We start from the raw sequence: 25,504 nt of genomic DNA on the forward strand, positions 1-25,504 counted from the left end.
CCCGAGTCTTGTGTGTTTTAAGGCAACCCCGCAGGTCCTTCAGCCAAGGTCCACCGGCCCGCCCCCTGGGGCCGCTTGCTTTCCTAGAAGCTGAGCACATCCCATTTTGCCTTGCTCCCCTGAGAGCCGTGGGTTCCACAGACACACTCCCTGGGGGGAGTCGGGGTGACCAATTAGACTTACTTTCCTTGGGGACCCTTGTGCATCCCTGGAGACTCCTTGATAAGGAGGGAGATTCTGTATAAAACACCCATCACGGTCCCAGTTCCCAGGGGACCTTAGTCCCTCGTTGGGAGTAGAGATGTAGTGCGGTCTCCGAGGGGTGATTTGGCTTTGATTTTCTGGGCAAATGAGGGGCATATCATTAGGGAAATACAATAAATAGCATTTGCACTTGCCTTTGAGAGGTGCGAGCATTTGGGGAAGTAGTCCTCGTCTTGGCTAGCCGCAAAGATGCCCTCCTTGTAGGTGGGAAGGTCACTTGTGTGCCAGCTCCAAGGAGGGGTGTTTCTGAAGTGGGGGACAGATCGTCCCATGCTATGTAGCTCCCCCTACCCCAATCTGGTTTAGGCTGAAGTGTAGGAAGTTTCTTGTAGGCACTTCCCTGGCCTCTAACTGTTCCCGTTCATGCCTCATTGCCCGGCCAGCAAACTCCAGCGCCCTCGCCCATCACCTTTCCTCAGCAGCCCCTTCTGGTCACCACTGGTTTTCACAGAGTACGAGTTAGATTTGCTGTGCTTTGCCAGTTTTTCTTTGCTTATTTATATTCCACAAATGAGTGACACTGTCTGGTAACTGGTTTTCACTTGTTTCACTTACTATCATCACCCAAGGACCCTTCCGTTTTGTCCCAAAGGGCATTATGTCATCTTATTTTTACTAGCTGTGTAGTATTCCATTCAAGCCAGCGCCTGGGCCCAGATCTTGTAGACACGTGACCTCTCCTGGCCGTCCTACAGCTGCCTGTTCCCAATCAACCTGCCCTTCTAGGGTTTTTTCCCCCCCACTTATGTATTTGAGCAGAAAGACAAGACAAACTACTGGTGGAAGCCAGAATAGATTCACCCTTGCTAACCTCACGGCTGCTTTTCCAGAGCTCGCCTGTCTTTGTGAACCGAGATCCTCCTTTTTTACCGTGACCCTTCACAGAGGAACTCCTTTCTGAGGATAGTGGGCCGTTCGGTGAGCTTCGTAGTTTTCCTTCCTTTCCACCTGTCACAGCATCTCTCATTGCTCCCAAGCATCTGTGCATGTCCCGGTCCTTTCTTACTTCCTCCCTCTGGGACGAAGGGTCCCGCCACCTTTCCCAATGGGTGCCTTAGTGCAAAAACACTGCTGCTTTTCTCCTCTTCGTGGTAGGTTTCAGGGTCCAAGAGCGCTCTCTTTCCCTGGCCAAGTAAGTCCCTTCTCGGACTAAGAAGTGTGCAAGGCGGTGTGGATGAACTGTTACTGCTTAAACCCATGAAGGAAATGGGGGGGAAATCCTAATTTCACGTAAGATTGCATGAAGGAGGTTTTCAGAGAGTGGGGAACATGTTCCCTACGGTTGCCCAGCATACACTACAAGGCACAGGCAAGATCAAAGCCTGGCTCTCCTGACTGAAGAAGATACGACCAAACACTTCAGATTGGACCTGTTAGTACATACACAGACGCTGCAAGGCCACCTTGGTGCAGGCTCCAAGGATGAGCGAACCAAAGGGGTTTTCTGTCCCTGTGTCCCCAAAGCCTAGAAAAAAATGTAGAATTTTTCCCATTTCCTTCATGGGATACGTGTTGTTGACGAGCTCCTTCTGGAATGCCACTCAGGTTAATTTTCAGCCCATAGTTCCATTCAGTGGAGGATGAGGGGCAAGACCAGTCCCTTGGGAGTGGACACGAAGCCGTCTCAAGACAGCCTCCCGGGAGAGCCCAGGAGCCGAGTGGGAGATGACAGGAAGGCTGAGCTCAGCCATGGCGCCAGACCGCCCGCATGCAAGGTGACCGGGGGGCCATGGCAGCCGTGCCCTCACACTTATAAGGAACCAGATAAGGCACAGATAATTGTGGGGTGTCTCAGTGTCTCCTTAAGAGCCTGCTGGTGTGAGAGGAGGGGTTCCTGTGAAAGGCAACCACATTTTAGGTTTCACTGGCCTATGAACCCAATAGTGATAGACCAAAAACTAATTTCTGTTTAACTTGGATGCTAACTTAATAATCATATAAATACCTTCATGTTTAATGCTAAAGCAGAATTTCATTAAAATTTCTTTGACGTTAAGCCAAATTTTGAAATGAATTGGAACTGGTTTGCATTTCTTAAATTGGTCTTTCTTTGGAAATAATGAAAAAGTGTTAGAGTCTTGGCCGAATTCCAGTGACTGTGACTCAACTTGTTAAAGTTAAATTTTAATATTTACACATTACATAGTATAATATTTATACTAGGCAACAGATTGGGAGTGTAGAATTCAAAATAGGATACACTTTGACTTGGAATTACAGTATGGTAATCATTACTCCCAGACAATTGGGGGTTACTTGATACAGAGATTGGGGCAGCCCCAGCAAAAAATTTTGAAATCAAAACACTGTGAAGCGTGTAGCTGCAGCTTGTACTCGTGGGTCAGGTTGCACGGCCCAGTGTCTTGCATGCAGGCTCGGTGTTACTGACCTCGGTGTTACTGAGATACCAAGGGGCAAGCTGGCTGGCACACCCACCGTGTATTGCCTTGCATGGTAAGGGCATCTGTGAGGCTCTTGGAGACCAGTCCTGAGAATGCCCGGAGCGGGGGCCCCAGGGAAGAGCTTACAATCGGGGAAAGGAGGGGAAGGTACCAAAAGGTGACGACAAGCACGGGAGGACCTTGGAAATCATCCACTACAGACCTGTGTTGTGCACGCGATGAAACTTAGGCCTCAAGGCTTCAGCGATTTGCTTGAAGTCACCAAAGCAGTGAGGAGTACGTCTGAAGTGGACACCAGGGTCTCCAGACTCCAGTGCAGGGAGTTTTTCCCGAAGGTTATTTCTCTGCACATATATACGGAAATACTTGGGTCCGCATCTGAGATCCGGTGGAAATGCCGCTGCAGGGAGCAGTGCTCAGCCGGGGGCAGGGCGGTGGACACACCGCAGGGCCGAGAAGGCAAGAGTCAACACACCCGTCTCTCACCTGGTCACCACCGTGTCCAGACGCGTCACAGGCCAGGCCTGTGAGGTCGTGAGTGATCTGACACCGAACCTGCCACTCCTCAGAGGAGGACTTTGGGTCTTGAGCCGACGACTGGAGCAGCGTCACAGATGACTTCTGTGATCGCGTTGGTTCCTAGATGCCCCACTGCGGATCTCCTCCTCCCGGCGTCGCAACGCGCCTGTGCGTGCCCTCACAGGCTCCAGGAGCATTCACCGCTCCCTAAGGTTCAGCCAGGTCCCTGGCTACTAGCCTCAGCACGACATTGAGACGACCAGGTACAAAGAAAGCAGCTGTCAGTCACTCGGATCAGTGCCCACATCCTCCTGTAGGCCCTCCGCCTTGCGCCAAACTCTGGGCTCACCTTGGAGGCTTTCCAGGTTACTTCCCTCCTGAGCCAACCCCACACGGTCTGAGAATGACCGCCTCTTCCCCTGGCGCGGGCTGCTTGCGGACACTCGGTCCTGTTCAGCTTGTAGGGCTCTGTGCGCCTTTTAAAGAAAACTTCCCAGACTCATGTTTTCTGTTCAACCTCCTTCTCTTTCTCCTGTACAGCAGTGAGCTGAGCACACTGAGTCGGGGGCAGGAAACCCTTTCTCTCTGGTTGAGAGAAAGGAGCACTAAATTAAGAGTCCAGAGACTGGGGCTCCTCCGGGCCCCGTCTTGCCGCTGACCAGCCTTGGGCGGTCACTTCTTCTCTTTGTACTTGATCTTCCCCATCATGGAAAATGATGGTTTTGATCTCGGCACCTTCTGAAGACCCTTTGATTGAAGGTTGTTTTCATGCCCAATTTTCTCCTGTTTTCATGTTCCCCGTTTGAACTGCCAGGAAGTGCACCGCAAGGTGTGTGGCACCCTTCAGGAGGACTTGCTCATGTCGTATGACGTATTGTCATCTCTGTTGTCACCGTGTCATGGAACCCTGTTATTAATCAATAAAGTTGATGGGTAATGTGTGGTCTTTTGTAACCGAGTAACCGCAGATTTCATACTGCTGGGATATGTAAACATGGCGAATCCGTCTTGATTGTTGCACTCAACTAAAACATAAGAGGCCCCACTTATCTTGAGCAATTGAGCATCTAGTTATTTGAAGTAATTTAAATGTCTTGTGTCAGTCCCTTAAGCTACTTGCATATGAATAGAAAACATATTTTCAGGTCACTTTCGGATGGTACTTTTATTTCCTCTTACCGAGTAATAACACCTTCCATCTGCATGGAAGCGGGACCTTTCCCCTCTCATCTCCCTCTCGCAAAGATCTAGTGTCTCTTCTCTTAGTAATAACAAGGATAATGATAAATAACATGGATAAAGCAATTTACCTTTAGGCGTTCTCACACATATTAGCTTATTGGAAGGCCCCGGCAGTTCCAGGAGATATGGTGAGAAAAGTCAAGTCTTGGGGAGCCGAAGTGGCATGACATGACCAAGCAGGTGTGGAAGAACATGGGACCTCTGGCTTTGCCCCCACAGAAGTGACAGGCTCTGGACCCGCCTCTATGGGGGGAGGGAGTCTGGGGGAATGAAGGAGGGAGAGTGGGGGAGGGTCAGGCACACGGTTGCTCAAGGAGGCAACAAGGAAAATGAGCTACAGGCATGTGGGCGCCGTTTCTCTGTGTGTCACTGTGCCCAAAGCAGGGCTACTCCAGAGGGATGGGGGTTCCATTTCTGTTGCGTTGTAGGGGGGGGGGGGCTGGCGCTGAGCAGTCGAAGACCCACCGTTCCTGAGGCTTCTGTGCCGGCTCGGTGTTGGCAGAATCGTGCCCTCCGTGTCTGCGGAGGCACACCTGCCCGCTGGTGTGCACCGCTTTTAGGTCTGGGTCCAGATCTGCATACACACAATACGTGTGCGGGTGTGTTCATACAAGTCTTCAGATCCATTCAGTGCCGCACAGCGTGTCTCACAGCATAATATCCATTAACTTAGGGACACACTTTGGAATTTGAAACAGCTGAAGCTTGAAGTTGATCATCTCCTTTCTTTCCAGTTTGCGTTGGAGCATGCATTACGATGAATGGAAGCAATTATAGGCAGATTCAATGACAGTGCCATCATTTATTGGAGGATAATTCCTCTAGCCAATCAGTGCTCTAAGTAACAACAAATTATATTAGACTTCCAGCATTACTTGTGCATGTAGGGGCTCTGGATCAATGGGCATGTGATACTTGAAAAGCGTCAGCATTCAGTTCTTGTTGAATCTGTAATTAACAAATGAAACTAAACTAATCATAGTAAATTGTTCATTTGACTACCGTCTTGTTGTGGAGCACTCCGTGTGCTGAGGAACAAGAGTGTGAAGAGCTGCGGCGTGTGGGCCTCTGCGCTCGTAGGTGGAGCGTTCGAGTGGTGGGTTCCTGTGATAAAGCGCTCCCTCCTCACGGGTTGCTGATTCATCTGGCTTGAAGAGTATGTGTTAATCAATGATTGTTTTATATTAAAAAGTACAGTGTAATGTTACTACAGATTGGCTGGCAATTTCCCAAGAAAATATCAGTAAACTGAGGAGTTCTAAAAGTAACGTGTGAAATGTCTGTGAAGCAGGTAGAAAGAAACTGCTGGTGGCTTATGCTAATCAAAATTCTTCCCAGCTATTACCGGCACCTTGGAAAGAAAACAAGCATCAGAGGCTTAAAAACCACACAGGGTTTAGATTTAAAGAGTTACTGGTCGATTAAGTCCCTGTCTCTTATTTATTCTCTTTAGTTTCTGAACGTGATGAAATTGACCTTAAGCCCAGACGACTGTGTAGGCTCTTTGGATATTTCAGAGAAGGGCACTGGCACCCACGCTAGTTCTGGTTTGCCATGCCCGTCACAAATACAGGGGCCACAATGCTCAGCGACTGCTTAGCATAATTTTGTTTTACTAGTCTGCTGTGCACCCGTGACACTCAGTTGAGTCTCAGCATTTAATACGCTCATAATATACAGCGTCGTGCCTCCATATGGTGCATTAGGTAGAAACATATCCAACATATTACACCAACAGAGCTCAACACCTCACATATTATTGATCAACAATGCACCAATTAGACAATACAGCAACTATGAAAACAAACATTGGCGTGTGCCCAGGGTCTAAATGAAAACGTGATTGAGGGAACACATGAGAATAGAGAAGGGAGAAAATAAAACAGGACTGCATGGGTTAGATTGTTCCAGAAAACTCAAAGGCAAAAAGTCTTAGATTGTCCTGAGGCCAACCACTGATGCCAAAATTGTTTCTGCTAAGTGGGTTATGAAGTGTACCTAGAAAATCTTTTTTAGGCCACTGGAAATACAGCATGGGCCACACATGCCACGCATCTAAGTTGAGAGTTTGTAGTAGCCACATTAAGAGTAAAAAGGCACAGATGAAAGGAATTGCAATAATATATTTTATGTAACCCACTGTGTGCCAGTAGTGCGTCAACATGCACTTTGTACAAAATTATGACAAAATGAATATTGTTTTCACGAAGTCTTTGAAATTCAATGTGTAGTTCATATTTACAGCCCATCTCCACTTGGCTAGCAGCCACGGTGTTAGTGCACTTTCACATTATTCCATTACAATTCTAGCTCTTTCTCTTAAATGGTGTACTCCTTGGGGTTCGTGTTTCTTTAGGAGGCTGTGAGGGTGAGGTTGCACGTGTGACCTGTGAACACCGAAGCTCAGGGTGGCCCAGGGACTTGCTCAAGGCCACACAGTCGTTAAGGAGCAGAACCGGCCTCTCATCAGCCCGCTGCATGGTCTCCTCCTGCAGGAGTCTGTCTTGTGTGTGCGCCTCCTTTGCGGTGCTTCCTTCAGAGACACATTTATGGGCTATTAGCTAGTCCATTAATAATGATAACCCATACAAAACTGCTTTCTAAAAGCCTTCCAACAATGTCCCTTTGCTCTAACAAATTAGCAACTCTTGTCATGTTCTGGAAGAACGGAATCAGAAAACATTTTGACTTAGAGCTCAGAGTGGAACAGTGGAAAGGCCCAGGGCGCAGATGCAGTCAGCTCGTCTTCCCGGTCTGGCTGTGCCCCTCACTGGCCAGCGGCCGTCAACTTGGGCAGCTTAGCCTTCTGGGTCTCATTGTGTTCATCTGTGAAACGGAAGGCTGGCATGCCTGTCCTGTCTGCGTCTCTGGGCTGTGGTGAGATGATGGGTGGGCAGGTGCTTTGCAGGTGACAAGTCCTTTGGACATGCCAGTCTGTTGCTTTGGGAAAGAGAAGTGGAACTTGAATGCGCACCCGATTTATTTCGCTACGTTGTCGTGACCTTGATGGTATGTGAATCCACTCACCCTTCCAAAAACCCCACCACAGCGGATGCGGCGGCCTTTCCTCCTCGCTCCCTGTTAGCGCTGCTAGCCCCCTGCCTTTATGGAGCTTCTTGATCCAGTGCACGTCGGTTTACAGCACTGTGTGTGACTTAGGGGAATAGCTCCCCGCGTCCTCAGATGCACGTCGCCACACCACATGCACCTCCCCGGCACCCACACCACCTCGGTCCATGGTCCCGCTCCATTTTGCTTCCATCCTCTGCAGTAGCCGCATTTCTTCTTCGGTCAGATTCTAGGGTTTATTTTGTTTTAGTTTTTTTCCTTGTTCCTTTGCTTTGTTTTTTTATATCCCATGTTTTTACTTTTTAATCAAATTTTAAATAAAATTTGATATATATTATATATACCTATATGTAAAAGTGTATATACTTTTAATTGTATTACTTTTTTGAAAAAGATTTATTTTTATACAAGCACTGGGGTACAGGCCAGAGGCGTGGGAGAGTGTGAGGATTCACCAGAGACAGAGTGGGGAGCAGAACAGGCAGAAGGACCGAAATACACTGCTGAGGGGAGCAGCGGGCGTGACAGGAGAGATCTGCCGCGCCATGTGGGAATCTCCCTGGCTGACTGGGAATCGAACCCGTGCTGCAGAGCCTGCAGCACAGCTGCACAGCACTGCGCTCAACCCGCTGCACCACCGGGGAGGCCCTAATTGTATTACTTTTATTGAGGTAATGCTGGTTTGCAACACTGAGTGATTTAGTGTACAGGCTCACACCTCTCCAGATGGATGTTGCCACACCACACCCACCACAGAAGCACCCATACACCCACCAGCACCGGCCATCACCCCGACCCCGGCATTCTGTCAAAGTGTGAGCACTTGCACTAAAGCCTGGCACTAGGTGTGAGGCAAGCTTGGGGCACACAGGCTCCTCAGCCACAAGCTGAGCTGGTGGCCACAGCAGGGCTTACTTAGTTCATATCTGCCCCTCATGCTATGCCGCAGCATGTGAGGTGCTTCTGGAATGTGTAAGGGGTGGAGCTCTACACTGGGTCAACACGGGCTGGTGGCTCCAAACTGGACCCACACTGACTACCTCAGCAAGCCCACCTCTGTGTCTCCTCAACCATTCTTTTCACAAGGTCTGGCCAAGCAATAAAAGCTACTGGCACTTTCTTTTTTCATAGAATCGGAATGTTGGCTGTTAGACCGAAGGCAGGAGTGTTCGTTTGCTGTGGCCAATCTTCTCTGTGTGCAGTGAGGAAACTAGAGAGGAAGAGAAATCTGCCACCAGACACTGTGGCACTGATTATCAGGATGACAGAAACAGGAACTGCCCTTTGATCAACAATAACGTTATTTCTGTTTAAAAGATGAAATATTAAAAGATGAAGCTGCAAGCATTGTCCATTTTTATTCGCTGCTCTGAAGAGAGCAAATGCAAAGTGACAGAAGGATTTTCATGACAATAGTAGGCTCACCTAGAAGAAGCATTGTTAACCAAATTACCATCCCTGATGTCGTTTACATGTGTCCTGTTTCAAAAGATGAAAATGTTGTTTTTAATTTGCTTTTTCACCATCCACAGCAGGCTCTCTAAGCATTTTAATAAAACTGAAACAGTTCATTAGAACAGAAGGAAACTATCTGGATCTATTGGTCACAACTTGCTCGAAAGCATTTCTGACAGCTGCCCTCTGTTGATGGGGAAATTGCACAAATGGCCAGTTATTATCATTTTTAATAAATAAACCTTCTACCGTCTTCCTCCCTCCCTCCCTCTGCCTTCTCTGTGATTGTGTTCAACAAGCATATTTCAGTGGGACCATTTCTATTACAGAGTGATTGAGCTCTGATTTACACATCAATTACCCACCTTCATGGAGATTTTCATGCTCCCTGAGCTGACATCAATGAAGCGTAACTGCGTAAGCGCTTTATTTCATACCAGTTTTGGATAACTGAGACTGATAACTAATCATATCGCGAGACAATGTGCTACAGTACCGGAAACAATAAATGCTTCCCTTTGAAATCTCATCTGTTCTTTATGAGCTCACCATTCACATGCTTATCTCACTCACCCATTTCTTTCTGTGAGGCTCTGCCTCTCACTTGGTATCACACGCGCAATTAGGGTTTTACCCTTGAAGACAAGCGTTTGCCAAAATCAGATTCTCCTTTTCTAGCTTCTCCAAAAAGCAGAAAATCTTGCTGCTTTCTCGCCACTGTTGTAGACCGAGTTCCCCAAACTCCCCAAGGCACTGCAGGTCATCAGGCTGGACGAGCAGGTACGAGCGAACAGGAGATGAAGGATGCAGGCCAATTTGCTTCTCCGATTGTCCACAGGATGTTCCACGAACTTGTTCCCTAACAGTGGTGGCCAAGCCGCCCGGTTTTCTGCAGAATGGGAGCTCATCGCTGCTGGAGGCCCAGCTGGAACACAGCTGCCTGTTTGCGCCCCCGCTGCATGCCAACCTGAGGACGTCCCCACTGCGCTTTGTTGCGGTGCCCTGCTCTGTGATGATTCGGTAGTGGAGTTACCGCTCCTTCTGGGCTGTGAATTTCTCAGAGGCTCTTACTGTGTCTTACTCTTTTTGTTTTTCTGAGCACCGAGCGTGGTGCCTGGTGTGATATAGGCCCCCAGTTAACGTTTGTTGATTAAATAGACAAATTAATTAATATATTAATTGAGATCTTTGTGAACATTTGTCACTGAACTTGGGCAGAAAAAAAATATGTTTGCCTGTCATTTGTTCATTCAGTCAGTCAAAAAATATTTATTGAGAGTTGAACACTGAGCTTGGCACTTTTCCAGATAAATGGGGAGCAGAAGTGCGTTATTCCTCTCTGGTGACAGTTTCATTTAACACCCACAGTTCTCTCAGACAGAGCAGGAAAAGGGGGAAGAAGGATGAGCTGGAAAGCCAAAGGAGAGCTGTGCTGGGGTAGAAGAGAGAGGGACGGATAACATGTAATTTGGTGTACAAAAATATAATTCCTAAGGTTATCTTCTTTCGACATGAGGAGGCCTGGTGTGTTCACTGGGAACTGGCTGAGCCGTACCATCCAGGGGTGTACATCAGTTTGCTAGAGCTGCTCTCACAAAGAATCACACACGAGGAGGCTTAAACAACCGAGATTTACTCTCTCGCAATTCTGGAAGGTTGGAGTCTGAAATCCAGGTGTCACAGGGCTCTCCTGCTTCTGCTGGCCTGCTGCCATCGTTGCCTCTCCTTGGCTTCTAGAAGCTTCTAGACGCTTCTTCCACCATCTCTGCCTCCCTTGCTGTCTCCATAGGCGTCTACGTATCCAAACTTCCGCTTCTTACAAGGACACCATGTTGGATAAGGGTGTGACTGCATCCTTACATCTGCTTCCAAAGACGGTCACACTCTGAGGCTTCGGGGGTCAGGACTTCACTATATGAATTTTGAGGGGATATACTTCAACCCATAACAGGGGAGCACCTTGTCAGACATCTCCTCAAGGCCAGAGAGAAAAGTGTAACCCTGAGGGAGTCAAAACTGTAGGTCCATGTACCATGTGAGAAAACCAGCCGGTCTATTCAGAGGGCACATCTTCACTGCAGTGTTATTTTCACGCTCCAGCTGTATGTTCAGGCCAGAGCTGTGGGGGCCTAGTCGGCCACGGAAAGCGTCGGGGCCCAAAGGGTTGAGCCTCTAGGGAGTAGAATTTGCCTGGGTAAAAATTAGTCAGAACATGCGGATCAAAGGGTTTGGTGAGACAGGAAAATAGAGCCAGCTTCAAACTGTCAATTATAAACTGCTCGTTAAGGGCATTAATTTCCTTAGTTTAAAGGTAATTAAGAATACTCTTTCTGAGAAAATATTGTTTTAAATTAAATAGTTATTGAAATTGTCTTGCTTGTAGCTAACTGAAAATAAAACACCTTTTAAAAGTGTCATTTATGAGAAGCCAGATTATATTAAGACTTCGACTTGGAAAAGAAAGCCTGATATTTAACGGGCACAGAGAGGAAATACTTGAGGCAGCTTTTTCCTAATTTGAAAGACAGAGTTGTTCTGTGTAGGTCGGCTGCAGAAGCAGCAAGTGTGAAGCTGGGGACGTGGCTCCATGAGACAGCCCCAAGATGCACTGGGGCTGGACCAGGGATCATCAGGAGCCGAGGGCCATGCCAAGCCTTGGGCAGCCAAGTAGGACTCCTTCCAGCTGCAGGGCAGAATTCAAACTAGCTGCAAAATCTGTGTGAACCACGGAGAATACTCAGCTCCCCTGCCTCCTCCCTCGTGGGCCCATGGTGCGCCCTCTGCTCATGAGAAGCATCCTCTAATTTCCTTGAAGTAGATCAGGATTTAGATCTAGCAGCCCTTTAAAGCTTGGTGTTAACATTCACCCTGATTAGCTTAAAGAGAGACTTATATTATACATAAGATAGTTTTAAGGCAACAATAAAGATTGCATGAAGAAACAGTAGAAGGATAAACAAGAAAACAATAAAAATGGCTGCCTTTGCTTGGCGCTGGGGGAACAGTAGATGCTTACAAGACTGGAAGTGCTACCATTTCATCATTTTGACTTTTATAGGCTTTTAATTTATGAACTGCTTACAATGGGCAAATCAATACAATTGGATGAAAATTACAAAATGACGATGATACCATTGTCATCCCTAAAAAATGTCACACGTATGTAGCTATAGTCACTCTTTGTATTTCCTTGGCTTAGGGTAACCATTCCAGGCCCCTGCTAGCCTTTGGGAAGAATTTCTAAAAGCTTCTGAGTCACACAGTTGCTGGCAGCACCCTTAGTTTGCCGACCTTGTATGCGGGGAGCTTGGAAGTCACTGGTTTGTGTCGCCAGCGGTCAGGGAGCCGTAGAGGTGAGCGGGAATCTCACTTTCAATGAATGGGTAGAAACCAAAGTTTACATGATTTTCTATAAAAATGGAAGTTGGCTACTTAGCCTAAGAAAATGTTAGCAAAGCAGGCAAGACAGCCAGGTATCCTTGCTTTCTGTTGTGCAGTGGCTTCTTCTTCTTATTGAGGGGCACCAGCATGGAAGAGGGTGTTGCATGAGGCTGAAGGAGCTAAAGGTGCGTGGTTGTTAAGGGTCACTCGCTCATCCCAAGCTGCCTGGGACAGTCATGCGCTGGGAAGACACACACCGCTTTCGAACAGTCAAGGACATTGGACTGCGTCTCTTAGCCAACAGTTAGATTGGGTGAAGACAACAGAATTTAATTTCACTGAAAAGACCGCATTTAAAGTGCAATTTTTAGGCTTCCTCCAAGTCATCGATATGCCGAGGACAACTATGGCAGACGGGAACCTCTGGCTTGCCGGAGTCATGGGCTTGTCGTATAAAAGTGGGACTTCAGTGCACCCCCCCCCCAGCCTCGCTCATAATCAATATCTGTCCGAGTGTCTCCCCGTGCTGCTCCGAGAAGACTCTATAGCATGCTCCAAGAGCCTCTTCCCAGCTGAGGTATTCTGCAGGGAGTTCAGATGCCACACACAGCCCCATCACCCGTGCTGTGTGCGCCGCCAGAGCACAGCCCTGCCCCTGTAGCAGCCTCTGTATGCTCCGAGTGTGGCTGCTGGGCCCCAGACTTAGCGCTCCTGCCGCTCGCACCGCTGGCTCGTTGACTCTTGTTCAGTCTCACTCTCCTCGTCTGCAGAATGAGGATACTAGTACCTCATTGGTGTTTTGTAGGATGAAGTACGATTGTGCTGACCGTGCTCTGCTGCCTGGCGTGGAGCCAGGGTCGCAAGGAGTTGCAAGGTGCTGCGGTCACTCTTCTGCTTGACAGGACTCCTCCCTTGATAACTGCCTGTGGCCGCGAAGGCGGAGCCACTGACAATATTCGCCATATAGATTTCTGTATAATAGAATACATCTGTCCCCTAGAGGGCCTGATTCTTGACTTACCTTCATGTTCGGTCTGTCACATTTGGGCACACGCAAATGGGTCCGTTAAAGAAGTTTCTATATGAATGATCTTGTATGTGCCAAGATCAGAAGTTGTATATTTCGTTGGTTGTTTGGGACCCATACCCAGAACATCAGAGGCAGCTGGTCTGGGGAGTGGCTTGGGCATGGGGATTTATAAAGTCTTCCCTGGGTGAAACCCATGCATGGCCAAAATTGAGAACCACACAAGAGATGATTGGTAATATTTAGAAATGTTTTAAATTGAAAACGTATTATCTTAAACCTCATGTCAAGATTAATTTGTGAATGAAACATATGGACCACCTTGGTACCTTGATTGCCAAGATCAATTTTGGGTGTATAGAAAAGCATTTTAAGAAGCTATCTGATGAAATGTACTTTCCTCTTACTAGAAAGACTGTAGACCTCAGCAATAGTGAAATTTTGCTATTTGTGGGAGAAAGAGAACTTGTGAAAGCTACATATAAATTGTCATTGGCATACTTAGGCCTTGTAGCAGCATCTCAGAGGTTTGGAAAGAGATTAGGAATTTTTGGCCTCCCTAGTGGCACAGGGGGTTAAGATGCAACACTATGACGCTATCTGCAGTGACTGCAGCACGAGTTTGATCCCCGGCCAGGGAGCTGACCCACATGGTGAGGCAGACCTCTCCTGACTCGCCCACTGCTCCCCTCAGCAGTGGATTTCAGTAGATCTGCCTGTTCTGCTCCCTACTGTGTTTCTGGTGAATCCTCTCACCCCCACACCTCTAGCCTGCACCCCAGTTCTTATATGCATAAATAAATATTATTAAAAAAAAAGAGATTAGGAGTTTTACTAATTTTCCAGGTATTGCTGAGGAGCCAGTGAGTTAATGTGCAGTAAAGCTTTGCTTGATGAAGGTAAAGCTTGAACGGTGTGCCACTGACCTCACCCCTTTCGTGTGGGAGGCCATAGTTGTCAGCAGAAACATTCCTCATTCCCTGTCATATTTGACCTTTACACTGATTGCATGCAGAAGGGAAAGATCGTTCCTGTCCTTTCACAAATAAGGAAGTGGAAGCTTACAAAGGTAAAATGATTTATTAATAATCAACTTCAAGTGAAATGATTAGAGTTCCAGCCCTTCTGAATCTGGACACACCACAGACTTCTTTAGAAACAGCAAAACTTGTTGGCGCAGGTTTGGTTTTACCCAGGTTTCCCCATTCCTAGATGTATTTAATCATCTTTGCAGCTTCAGCAGTCGGTATTTGTTAGAGGTATTACAACATCCTTTGGGGAGTTGGTAGGCTAGTCAGAACAATTTTGTCCTAAGCCGAAGCTGAACACATTTCAAAGTGTTTTCCTTGCAATATATGTATTTGACACTGCTTATTTATGTACAGGAGGATTTGCATGCTCTGACTTAGAAGCGACAGACCTTCCCCTTAAGGAGTAGACAGTCTAATGGGAAACAGAAGCCCAGTTAAGTCGTTTGAAATCATCAGATTGAACCCCCTTAATGAGCGTGATGTGACAGAGGACCAGGAATATCTGTTCAGTGGGATGTTATTTGGCTCCGAGGAGAGACGCTCTTGCAGACGTGATGCTGAATGAAAGGCATTAGGCAGATAGGGACAAACTGTGTATCCCACATGTAGGAAATATCCAGAATAAGTGCATTCGTTCAGGGACAGGTTAGCCGTTACTTAGGGCTGGGCAGGATGGCAGGATTGGGGCAGGGTGATTGCTAAGGGGTACAGGGTCTTTTGGGAGGTGCTGAAAATATCCCAAAATTACATCATTCTGATCATTACAAAACTGTGAAAGTACTGAAAACTACTGGATTGTAAACTTTAAAAGGGTGACTGCAATGGCATGTGAAGTCTGTCATGTTGAAACTGTTATAATAAAAAGGGGGGGTGCAGGTGAGAAGGGGAGCAGGTGAGCCAGAAACAAGAGAAGAGTGGTTCTTGGAATGTCTGCCTGATCCCACTGGAGGGTGATTTGAGAAGGTTCTGGGATGACCTGAACCTTCGCTTCTGCTTTCAGACGTGAAGATAATGGAGCACCCTGGACGTGCCCCGTCAGGGGAACATGAAGCCTGCCCCCTGCAGGACTTCTGGGCATGTCGGTGTACACGTTTAGGAAGCACAGTTGTAAGGGAACTCAGAAAATAAGCCCTGGCCCATTGACCTAAGACCTCAAGACACTGGCATGGCTAGGTGGGCAGCTGGCAGATGTCTCAAGTAAATGTCAGGTGTGTTTCCTCTCTGTTCGCTTCCATCTTGATCTTCATTCCTAATGAAAGCCAGTTTCTGTAGGGAGAGAGTCCATTTGAAGAGTGGTTGTAGGGAGGACTTGCAATGAATCTAAAGACGGCTAAGAACTTCTACTGATGCTAGAAACTCTTTCTGAAGGTCCCATTCTTATCTCCAGATCCACCGTTCTCGCGTGTCTTCCCTGAGTGACATAGTTAAGGTCTGTTTTTAGCTTTTTATAAACCGTTTTGAATGTAGCACTTTCCATTGAAGTACTCATGGATGTTAGCAGCTAGAATAAGTACATAACTTGGGGTTGATTTTTTAAGGCATCGAATAGCAGAGATTTTCTTAACACATAGAACGTACGTGGAGATTACGTCAATGTCAAATTCAAAACGGGGCTGGACATCGAAAACTCGTGCCACCTGGAGCTCTGCAACATGCAGGAAGCACAAAACGCTGTACATTTTATAAAAGGCAGAAATTCATTCAGGAGAACCGCGAGGAATGAATTATCGCTTATGTTTGTCCCTTGGGTGAATTAAACATATATTTTTTATGGTTTTACAAAAATATTAGCCAAAATAAAGGTGTTTTAGTGCCAGTTGGAATGGAAAACAAGTAAGACTGAATTATTTACCTTCCTGCACGTCATTACTGCAGTAAATCCTATATTAGTTAGCAGTATTTTTAAATAAACTTGTCATTTTAAAATATCAGCGCTTTGTTACTTTTCCCCCAACTAGATTTGTAAAAGAACCAAATTAGGCAAACAATGATTATTAAACTTCATGAATTATACAAACCAAATGGACTTAAACTGGTTTTTACTCTCCCTCTCTCAGCTTCTCCCCACGGATGTAGTTAATTTTTACAATCCCTTTAGGGTTTGTATATTTTGGTGCAAGGAAACTCATGGTTTTTTTATACACAAATCCAAATTAAATTCCTAACATTTTTCACTACTGGCAATTTCTAATAAGATGCAATCCTAAGGAAAGCTGACCAACGGTGAGCAAAAGACATGGATATTCACCCTTGAGTGCGATGGGAACGTGGGGGGAGGGGCAGATGGGAAAAGTCCTGGGCTGTTTGTAAGAAAACCCAGGAGTTCCTGTGTTCCTGCCTCCCTTTTCTGTCACAAACCTGCCCAGAAGCCTACGGCTTTTCTGAGCTTGATCTCATCATCTGTGGAATGAAGGGGCCAGAACTAGATGATTGCTAAGGTCTCCTGAGGCTCAAGCAGTCTCTGTTCTGAAGGACTAGCCTGCATTGTCAGCCCCAGTCTGCTGCCGCTGGGAGCTAATGAAGACTGACTCATTGAATGTTCTGGAACTCAGCAAATGTACACGTGCCCTCGGTTTTACTGTCCCATGCATGCGTCTGCTTGGCTTCTGTTGTGCAACCATCCCAAGCTGGGTGGGTTCACCATCGGTTCTCGCAGCCTCCAGGAAAGCAGTTCAGCAATGACAAGGATGACGCACATGAAGGTCAAGGCCGATGCCACAATCAGAGGGATGACCCGCCCCATTCTCCCTGGAGAAGGGCGGCTTATCATTCTAGAGGCAGTCTTTTCTGCAAAGCAGGTCCTTCCTCTGTCTCTCAAGCCCTGGCATCTTTAGCCATGCGCAGTGTGATGCCGCCCTTTCCTCGCTCCCGTCTAGGCCCAGGTGTGCGCACTTACACATGCACACGCCCATGCTCCATACTCACCGGGGTGTGCAAGACCGCAGCCATACAGGTTAGTGGCAGGAAGGTATAAAAAGCCTGATTTTTAACTCACTACCCTAAAGCTTCTGATGATGGAAATGAAAATTACACAAGCCGAGGCTTAAGGTCTAGCAGAGGAGAGGAGCTGAATGGAGAAGACGAGAAGATCAGAGCTGAACTAGAAGAGGGAAGAGACGCAAGTCCACATCGTCCTTTGCCAACCTGACGTGGGCCTGGGCACCTCTCCCGGCACAGAGGGGCCTTGCTTTCCAAAGGACTTTTTCTGTCGGCGGCGGCCAGGGAAACGGGTGGCAGAAATCCGAGCTCGTCTAAAAGCCCCCTTGTAGAGAGAAGCTTCTGCCCACTGCGGCTGTGAAGGGTAAGTGAAGGATCAGGCTTTCCCTGCGCTGTGCCCCTTGCAGCCCCTACAAGCTGGCATTGGAGTAACAGAATAGTCAAATGGAACTTGCTCGTCGTTCTGTCCTCTCCCCTCAGCTAATGCAGGTGACAGTGAAACAAGGATTCCAAAAAGGGTAGGCTGCAGAGCGAGAACCCAGAGGCCTCTGACTAACCAAAAAGCAGCTTGGTTTTGAGTGTTCAGTGGCTTTTATATGATCATAATGGGGCACGCTTCATTCTGTCAGGAAGAAGAAGAAAAGGTTGGAAAGATGGCCTGACTTGCTGAGAGCAGAGTCCTTCAGACGAGCTTTCTGGCAGAGCTTCCCAATAGAAAGAGGGTTTTCCTGCTGGGAGGGCCTGTGCCCTGTCCTCATCCATGTGAATGAGCTTGAATTGCTCGGTTCGATAATACAGCTGATTCATTTCGAAGTCTGGCTTGACATCTCTTTGTGGGTCACGGAGTGTTCTTTCCTTTAGCAAACAAGCCCAGGAGTGTCACAGCTCATCACGTCATCAGGGGGCAGACACCAGGCTTCAGACGTGTGTTGCGCTCACAGGTTCAAGCCCACCCTGCCTGCATCGTAGGAACTTCAGTTGAGTAGATAAAGAGGTCCTCATCATTATCAGCCGCAGTAGGTATAACAAGAGGCTAAATACATAGCTGTGGTTTTAATTAGCTGGTGCTTCAAATTAGTAATTTTGGTTTCAGTCAGAAATCAGTGACATTCTACATGATGAAAGCCTCATCACCGCGCCGTTCTTTCCTTATTATACCTTGCCCTGTGAAGCTTTCAATACAGCGCCTCCCTGAGCAAAAAAGGACAAACTTAGAGATCTTTGCTTGCCTTCCAAGAGCAGAGGAACTCGGCGGAGATTTAAGTCAGTCTCGCCAGAGAGATGGGAATGAACTGCTCTTTGTTATGGGTGTTAGAGTGTGCGGCAGGCACCTCAGTCTGCTCTGCGAACATGCGTCTGGAATCTGCTAGCTAATGAAGGGGTGCAAAAGGCGGGCAGAGCCTCCTCGCAGACCCACCCCATGTGGAAAGCTGGGACGCCCCAGGCTCGTCATGCAAGCTCCAGCCGCTTCCTTTTCTTCTCCTTTCCTTCCTTTAGGGTTTTCGTTATGTTCTTTGTCTCTGAGGAGAAGAAAGGTAATTTGCAAGGCGCAGACTAAGGTATTGCAGCTCTCTTCAAGCGGAAATTCAAGGTGATCTGTGTGCCTGTCATTGTGGGCTATCTGGTGCTCAGTGGCTGCAAGCCTGACATCTCACTCGCCTTCTAGAAGCCTGAGACTGTGGCTCCTGTTTCTGTGTGGAAAACCGTCTCCTGTGGAAGGCAGAGAGATTAAGTGTCCTGCTCCTTTGCCCCCCCCCCACCAATAAACTGTTGCTTTCACCGGTTCCTCCACCCCTCACAGCATCTTTCTAACATTGTGACAAGTTGATGATGGACTTGGATCACACACACCAGCGCGCACTGCTGAGCAGACCTGCCTGCTCCACCTTTATGGACTGAGATGTTCCTGTGTCTGCTTCATTCTACGTCAGCCCCCTGCACATGGATAGCCCCCCCACACCCCACTGCCCGGGTTCTGATCCCAGCCTGGGGATGGTGGTGACGGACACTGGTAGCATCCAAGGCGGCACAAACCACCCAGGCTGGCTTCCGGTATCTGGACTTGGCACCTCTCCCAAGTTGGCTGAGCCCAGATGTGCTGACTAGGCTTTGGGTAGAACTTGAGGTTCTTTGTTCTTCCCAGATAGTGACAATGTGCTGGGTGTGCTTACCATGACTCAGCAGCTGTGACGTAGCTGCATTGTTTGTCCTCTGGAAGCATAATGTTCCTTTGAACATCCAATACATGTTGCCACGATTTTAAAATGGAGAAATGAAGTGTTGTTTTTCCAGAAGGTAAGGTTAGCAAAGTCACTTTGAGTTTGCCAGTTCAAGGATTCCGGTGGAGAAAGGTAGATGGCTAAGTGAGGTGACATCTGACACTCCATGTATATCACTGTCTGGCTAAGCTGCCACAGGGTTTCCATGCTCTGAGCTCTCACTTTGTAAATTAAAACAAGGATGCTCGTGAGAAAGCTAGGCTACAGATGATAGGCGTTAGGGCTTGGGATATATTCCAAACCTGTGGACTATATTCTTCTATCAGTACATCTCTTGTAATTCCTTTAGCTATTACGTTCATTTGCATGTCGATTATCTAATTAAGTCTTAACATGGCAGTATTAACACGGGGAAGGAAACAACATTTATACTGCACCTGCTAGGCATCTTACGTGCATGTATGCAATTTAAATTTGCCCTGCGTATGTGGACTTACTCTGGGGAAGATTACAATCAGAAGCATGATGACAAAACCCAACAAACAAAATAATTTGCACTACTCTGAGGCTTACAGATTATAGTTTAATATGCACCCTCCTGCAGGATGAACAAAATAATTATTCAAAAAGGAAGCATTCTATAAAGTCCACACACCTTAAGTATATATTAGATGTTGTCGGGAAGCATCTGGAAGAGTCCCACAGCTGCATGGCGCTTATAAAACATTTTTGTGAAGGACATTCAAGACTTTCGACATCTCCTTTCCTTGTTAGTAGTTTCTTGCTTTTCTCTGTGAAAGATTTCCAGAGAGGCTTCCAGCTACCTATGGCACACATCACAGGAAGGGCAAACCACCCCCACCTACAACACAAAGACAATGAATGATGGTGTGGTCTCATTTTGGGGAGACTTCCATAAATGCACTTAAATCTCTAGTGACGTCAGTAAAATAGGCTAATTCTGGCTCGGGGATCAGGACAGAATTCCACTTTGATAATTCCCTTCCCTTGGGACTTTGTGACAGCTGAGCCCTGAGCAATAGGCCACAACACAGCTTGAATCAGTACCTTTCTGCAGAGTGGACTGACGTTTGGGGAGTCTGTAGTTACCTGCAGGGATTGCACAACAAGGGAAGATGATTCTGCCAATGGCGTATGGTCTCTAATAAGTCAGTGTCTGTTTTTTTCTGCTGTATTCTGATCACTGACTGGGAGCTTCAGCCCAGTTGAAGAAAGAATTCTTTGCTCCCTAAGTTGTACCGCTTGGGTAGATTGACTTGTAGGTTTTTTTCTTAATAACAAGGGAGATGTGAATGATTTACATGACTAATCTTTTCCTCCTTTTGTCTATTTCTTTTCTCATCAGTCACTACGAACAAGACCGTAGCGCACTTAAAAAAAGGGAATGGGAGCGGAGGAATCAAGAAGTCCAGCAAGAAGACGATCTCTTTTCTTCAGGCTTTGATCTTTTTGGGGAGCCCTACAAGGTAGCTGAATATGTATGTAATTTATCTTTCTGAGAAATGGTTGCTTGTTACATTTTGAACACACTAATCAACAGTTAATCTATTTTTAAAACACCTAAATCATTTCCAAGAGAATATGTTTTACAAATGAAATATATACATGCACTGTCTTTGGGGCAATGGCAGGTTTCTGAGAAAGTCTTCAGAGACAAAGTCCATCCTGTTGGAGGAGCTCAGTAAGATTTGAGAGGGACTGTGAGGCTGTCTATTGGACGGAGCTCTTTAATGCACCAGGCACCCTCTGGCAAGCAGGCAGTGCCCCTGATGCTTTGCTCCCCTGGGAGTATGAGCACAGCACCCCTGAGGACTTCATCAGAATGCCAACGGGTATGTCTGTTCCTCTTCCAATCAGTGCCATCCACGGCAAGGACACTGCTTCTCTTTGCCATGTTAGCTGTGCAGTGGTTTGAGTGTTCTTTGAAAATCACTGCTCTTGGACAAGGGGGGAAGCCAATCATTTTTTCCTGGTGGTGAATAATCATGGGCTAGGAGATTGCCTCAGCTGGAGGGGCTGGTGTAGCTGGGTTGATTTTCTGGTGGCATTCAGGCTAGCGTGTCGCTCCAGTAACGATCAGATTGCTCTGTCTTCCATTCCTGACTTCACAATGACTGCCTCTCAATGTTCTTTTCGGGGTGGGGGTTGAGGGATGAATCTTGTTGAATTGAGGAACTGGTTGGTTTTTATTGAAATTTAGTAGCCACATAATTTTCTGTAATGAAACAAAAACAATGTAAAAGGTCAAGTGACAAATGATGAGATTTTCAAGAGCTGTGATTTTAGGAGAGCAGCATGAGGGGACAGAAGCTTCGTGAACAGGAAAATTCTTCATGAGGATAGCATAGGCCAAAATACTCCTTTGCTGCCTTGTTCAGAATGAGTAGGCAGCTTTTGATTAAGACACTCAGGTGCCCTCCAAGTTTGATGAGTCTGACAAAAAAAGACTGCTGGTTTTCAATCTGCCCACCATATTGCAGTCTTCAAATTTTCCCCCTATCTCAGTGGATTTGCCTTATATGCTACCTTTGAAGGTATGTAGAGAGATGATTAGTTTAATAAGCATTTCTTGAAGGCCCACTATGTGCTAGTGTACAAAAGGGAGTGAGACACAGACCTTAACTTGGAGGAACCCCTCATCCGGGGCAGAGCGCTTCCTGACCCGGGAGGGTGTGACTGCGTAAGAACTGCCGGGGAGCCAGGCAGCTGAGCTTCACCCCTAGCTGTTTTGGACAACATTCTGAGCCTGAGGAGAAGTCATTTTACGTTGGCTCGGGGGAGTTCACGACAGGCTACAGGAAGGGCAAGGACATTGAGGTGACGGGGCTGGGTGTCTGATGGGATGGAGCGAGGGGTGGGATGGGAGTGAAGGGGCCCAGCTTTCTCTCTCGGGATGATGATGGCATCACTGGCAGCGTGTCCGGCAGGACAACAGGGCTGGTGCCTGTAGAGAAAACACTAAATCCATTTTGAGCATTTGGGGGTTGAGCTGCCACTGGGTGTCAAGAAGCATCGGAGCCCTGCAGCCGGAGCTTCTGGGAGTGGCGAAGAGAGGGAGGAAGGAGCTGTCTTGCAGCTGGCAGTGGAGGCCGTGAGAGGAATGTGGGGTCTGATTAGATTGCTTAGTAAGAAGGACAGAGAAGCTGTGCAGTAGCTCCAAATAAACTCCAGAGCAGAGGCCAGGAAAGGGAACTAAAGGAAAGGGTGGGCAGAGAGGTAGGAAGAGAACTAGGGAGAATCACTTAGTAGAATCCAGGAAACAAAGAGCTTGATGCAGAGCAATTTGCCAGAGAGGTCAGGACTGGAAAGCGGCTGCTGGATTGGGCGTTGAGGGATGAGTTGTCTTAGGGAGAGCCATTTTATTTTGATTCCTGCCAGGGTTGGACAGTAAATTGGAAGTAGTGGAATAAGGCAAGAGGGGCAGGAAGGTGGACTTGATCTTGCACAGAGGTTTTGGATGGAGGGAGGAAGGACGGAAGATATGTTAGAATGTGAGGGGAGACATGGGCATGGAAGGCACCTTTTTTTTTTGGAAAGTTAGTTGAGTGATTGATAGAAATGAACTGATGTCTGGAGAAGGGGAATATGAAGAAATGGGAGGGAGAGGTGGTGATGAGTGGAGCAGGGCCCCAGAGCAGAGGAGAAGAGTCAAAGTCAAGAGCACGTGAAGATTGTTCAGACAGCGGGGGCAGGTGGGAACGGAATTTCAGGAGAACAAATCAGGAGAGTGGCAGGAAAATGTCCAGGGCAAGAAAGTGTGGTCTCCAATTTTTTCTAGAAAACGGAAGAGAGGCCACAGGATGGTAGATCTTTCCTTCTTGAGAAGGAAGAGCAACCAGAAGAAAGTTATCATTGGATGGGGTAGAAAAATGACCATTACTCAAAGGATGTGTTCTTAAAATTCAACATCCGCCCCAAACTCAACACTATTATGAGGGTTTATTTCCCCTTTATAATTTTAAGTCCTAAGAATTAATGGTCTTGCATCTTTAAGGTAAATATCATTTCTTGTTAACAGGACTTCTAGGTACGTGCATATTTAATTTTCGATATAAACACAGTATTTTTGAAGAGGTGGTTAAAATACCTGTTATCCACACCAGCAGAAGTTTTCAAAAGCTACCGATCCATCTTCATATGGCAGGGGTGTGCCAGGGAGAGACGCAGACAGGAACATGGAGTTGACTGTGGGGCCAGGCCTGTTGTGTGGTTCGTAGCTATTGCATCTGTGCTTCTTGATGGGCAGAAGCCTTTGTTCTTGAGTCAAGACCATGAAGGAAAGAAAGAATGCTAGCAGTTGCTGACCTAGTAGGAATTCTCTTTCATTCACCTTTGCTTTGATGGTCGACTGTCATCTTGAGCTGTGTCCATGTTCAGGGTCCCCTGGGAGGTCACTTTCTCCTATGATATGATAAGAGAACTGCTCCTCCAAAGGCTTCCCCGGCCTGCAGTGGTGTGGGCATCCTTGAAGTATCTGGACTTGCTAGTGGCAGTGGGAGTTTTAGATCTTGCTCACGGGCCACTGGTGGAGGCGAGGACATACCGCACCTCTTCTGCAGCGCTATGGAGGGAATGCTTAGCGAATTCAGCATCAAAGTTCCTGGTGGTGAAACAGGACTTTCTGCCACCCTAAGGCCTAGAACATGGCTTGGTAACTCATCCACTAATGTTGGTGGTTCTTGTATTGGCCAGTGAACACCAGTCCCTATGCCTACTGCCCTTTCTTGGCCTAAGGAAGAAATGGAGAGCTCTCATCTCTCGTGTTCTTGATTGATTCCCTTCCTGGCCTCACCTCCACCACTCTGGAATGGCAAGAATGTTGACCGTACCCATATTTGGTTTTTGATGGGGAACTTCTCTGTGGGGCTGCTTTTGTAGCTTATAACTTTCAAATCTGAGTTTATAGTTTCAAGAGCATTTCCAAATGTGGGAAACTGTTTGACATGTCCTGCTGGTGTGGAAAGATTGGGAGTGATGAAAGACTGGTTTGCACCCGGTGCCTCTTTGGTGCCAGGCACTGTGCGAGGGCTTCACGGATGTGTTCGCTTAGTCCTTCCAAAGGGAAGAGTGTGTGTTTCCCCTCCGTTCCCCGTGAGGATCTGGGGGCTCAGAGAGGTGAGGTGCCTTCTCTGCAGCCTCATATTGTTGGAGGTGGTGAGCCTAGCCCTAGTCCCGGGGTGAGTCCGTGTCTTCACAGGAAGCTGGTGACAAGGAGTCACACAGGGAGTCGGAGACCCGAGGGCATACCTTCTGTTTGACTTCGGGGGAGGAAACTTCATTTCTCTGACCTGTAGTTGCCTCCTCTCTGAATTGGATAATACCTGATTCTACTAACAGTCCCCGATCATAAAATGAATAGTAACGACAACAGACCTTTTTTACTGCTCCTGGATCAACAAGAACCAGGGCACCAAGGTGGAGATGCAGTTGGTGACCCGGGTCATGGGGTGGGTGGGGGTGAGGGTGGGGGTGGGTGGTGGAGGCCAGACCCTGGCCAGAGCTGTTCTGCTGATTCACCTGCCTGTCATAAGGGTCAAGGGAAAGGACCCAGGAAACCTTGCTTTTCAATCTTTCAAGTGCTATACAAATTAGGGACTTATCATTATTATAATTAGGCCATAGAAAGAAAGAACCACTCACAGCTCACAGAGATGACCTGTAAAAATGGTAAAATTAGGGAGGAATAAAGAATTACTAAATCACATGCATTAGCCACAATGAAAAAAAAAAACTATCGAAGCTCAAAACTTATTTCACTACTTTTATTCAAAAGAAATAGTGTGGTACGGTAGCCTCCGAGCACATTAGTCCTGCCATGAAATTGTACGACTGATTTGTAGAAAGCACCAGAAGCAAACTGAGGCAACTCTATTTGCAGAAGTAATGAGAGGCAAAAAGCTTAAATGAAGGAGTGCTGTTAGTCATGAGCCACAAACC

General features: G+C 47.1%; 1 protein-coding gene across 5 annotated transcripts in view; it reads left to right on the forward strand.

Annotated features, from left to right (window-relative positions):
• AFF2 (ALF transcription elongation factor 2) overlaps window positions 1-25,504 on the forward strand; it is a gene marked incomplete at both ends in the record, with an annotated part of 417,693 nt that overhangs the window by 116,973 nt on the left and 275,216 nt on the right. For 3 of the 5 annotated variants that reach the window (XM_084259154.1, XM_084259156.1, XM_084259157.1), the window contains one exon: window positions 20,913-21,033. In XM_084259154.1, coding sequence (XP_084115280.1) covers window positions 20,913-21,033 — 121 coding nt within the window. Of the gene's footprint in view, window positions 1-20,912; window positions 21,046-25,504 lie in introns of all 5 variants that reach the window. The other 2 variants (XM_084259153.1, XM_084259155.1) reach the window with 1 other exon arrangement.

The sequence above is a fragment of the Talpa europaea genome (genome assembly GCF_964194135.1).
Source record: "Talpa europaea genome assembly, chromosome: X".
Classification (NCBI taxonomy): Eukaryota; Metazoa; Chordata; class Mammalia; order Eulipotyphla; family Talpidae; genus Talpa; species Talpa europaea.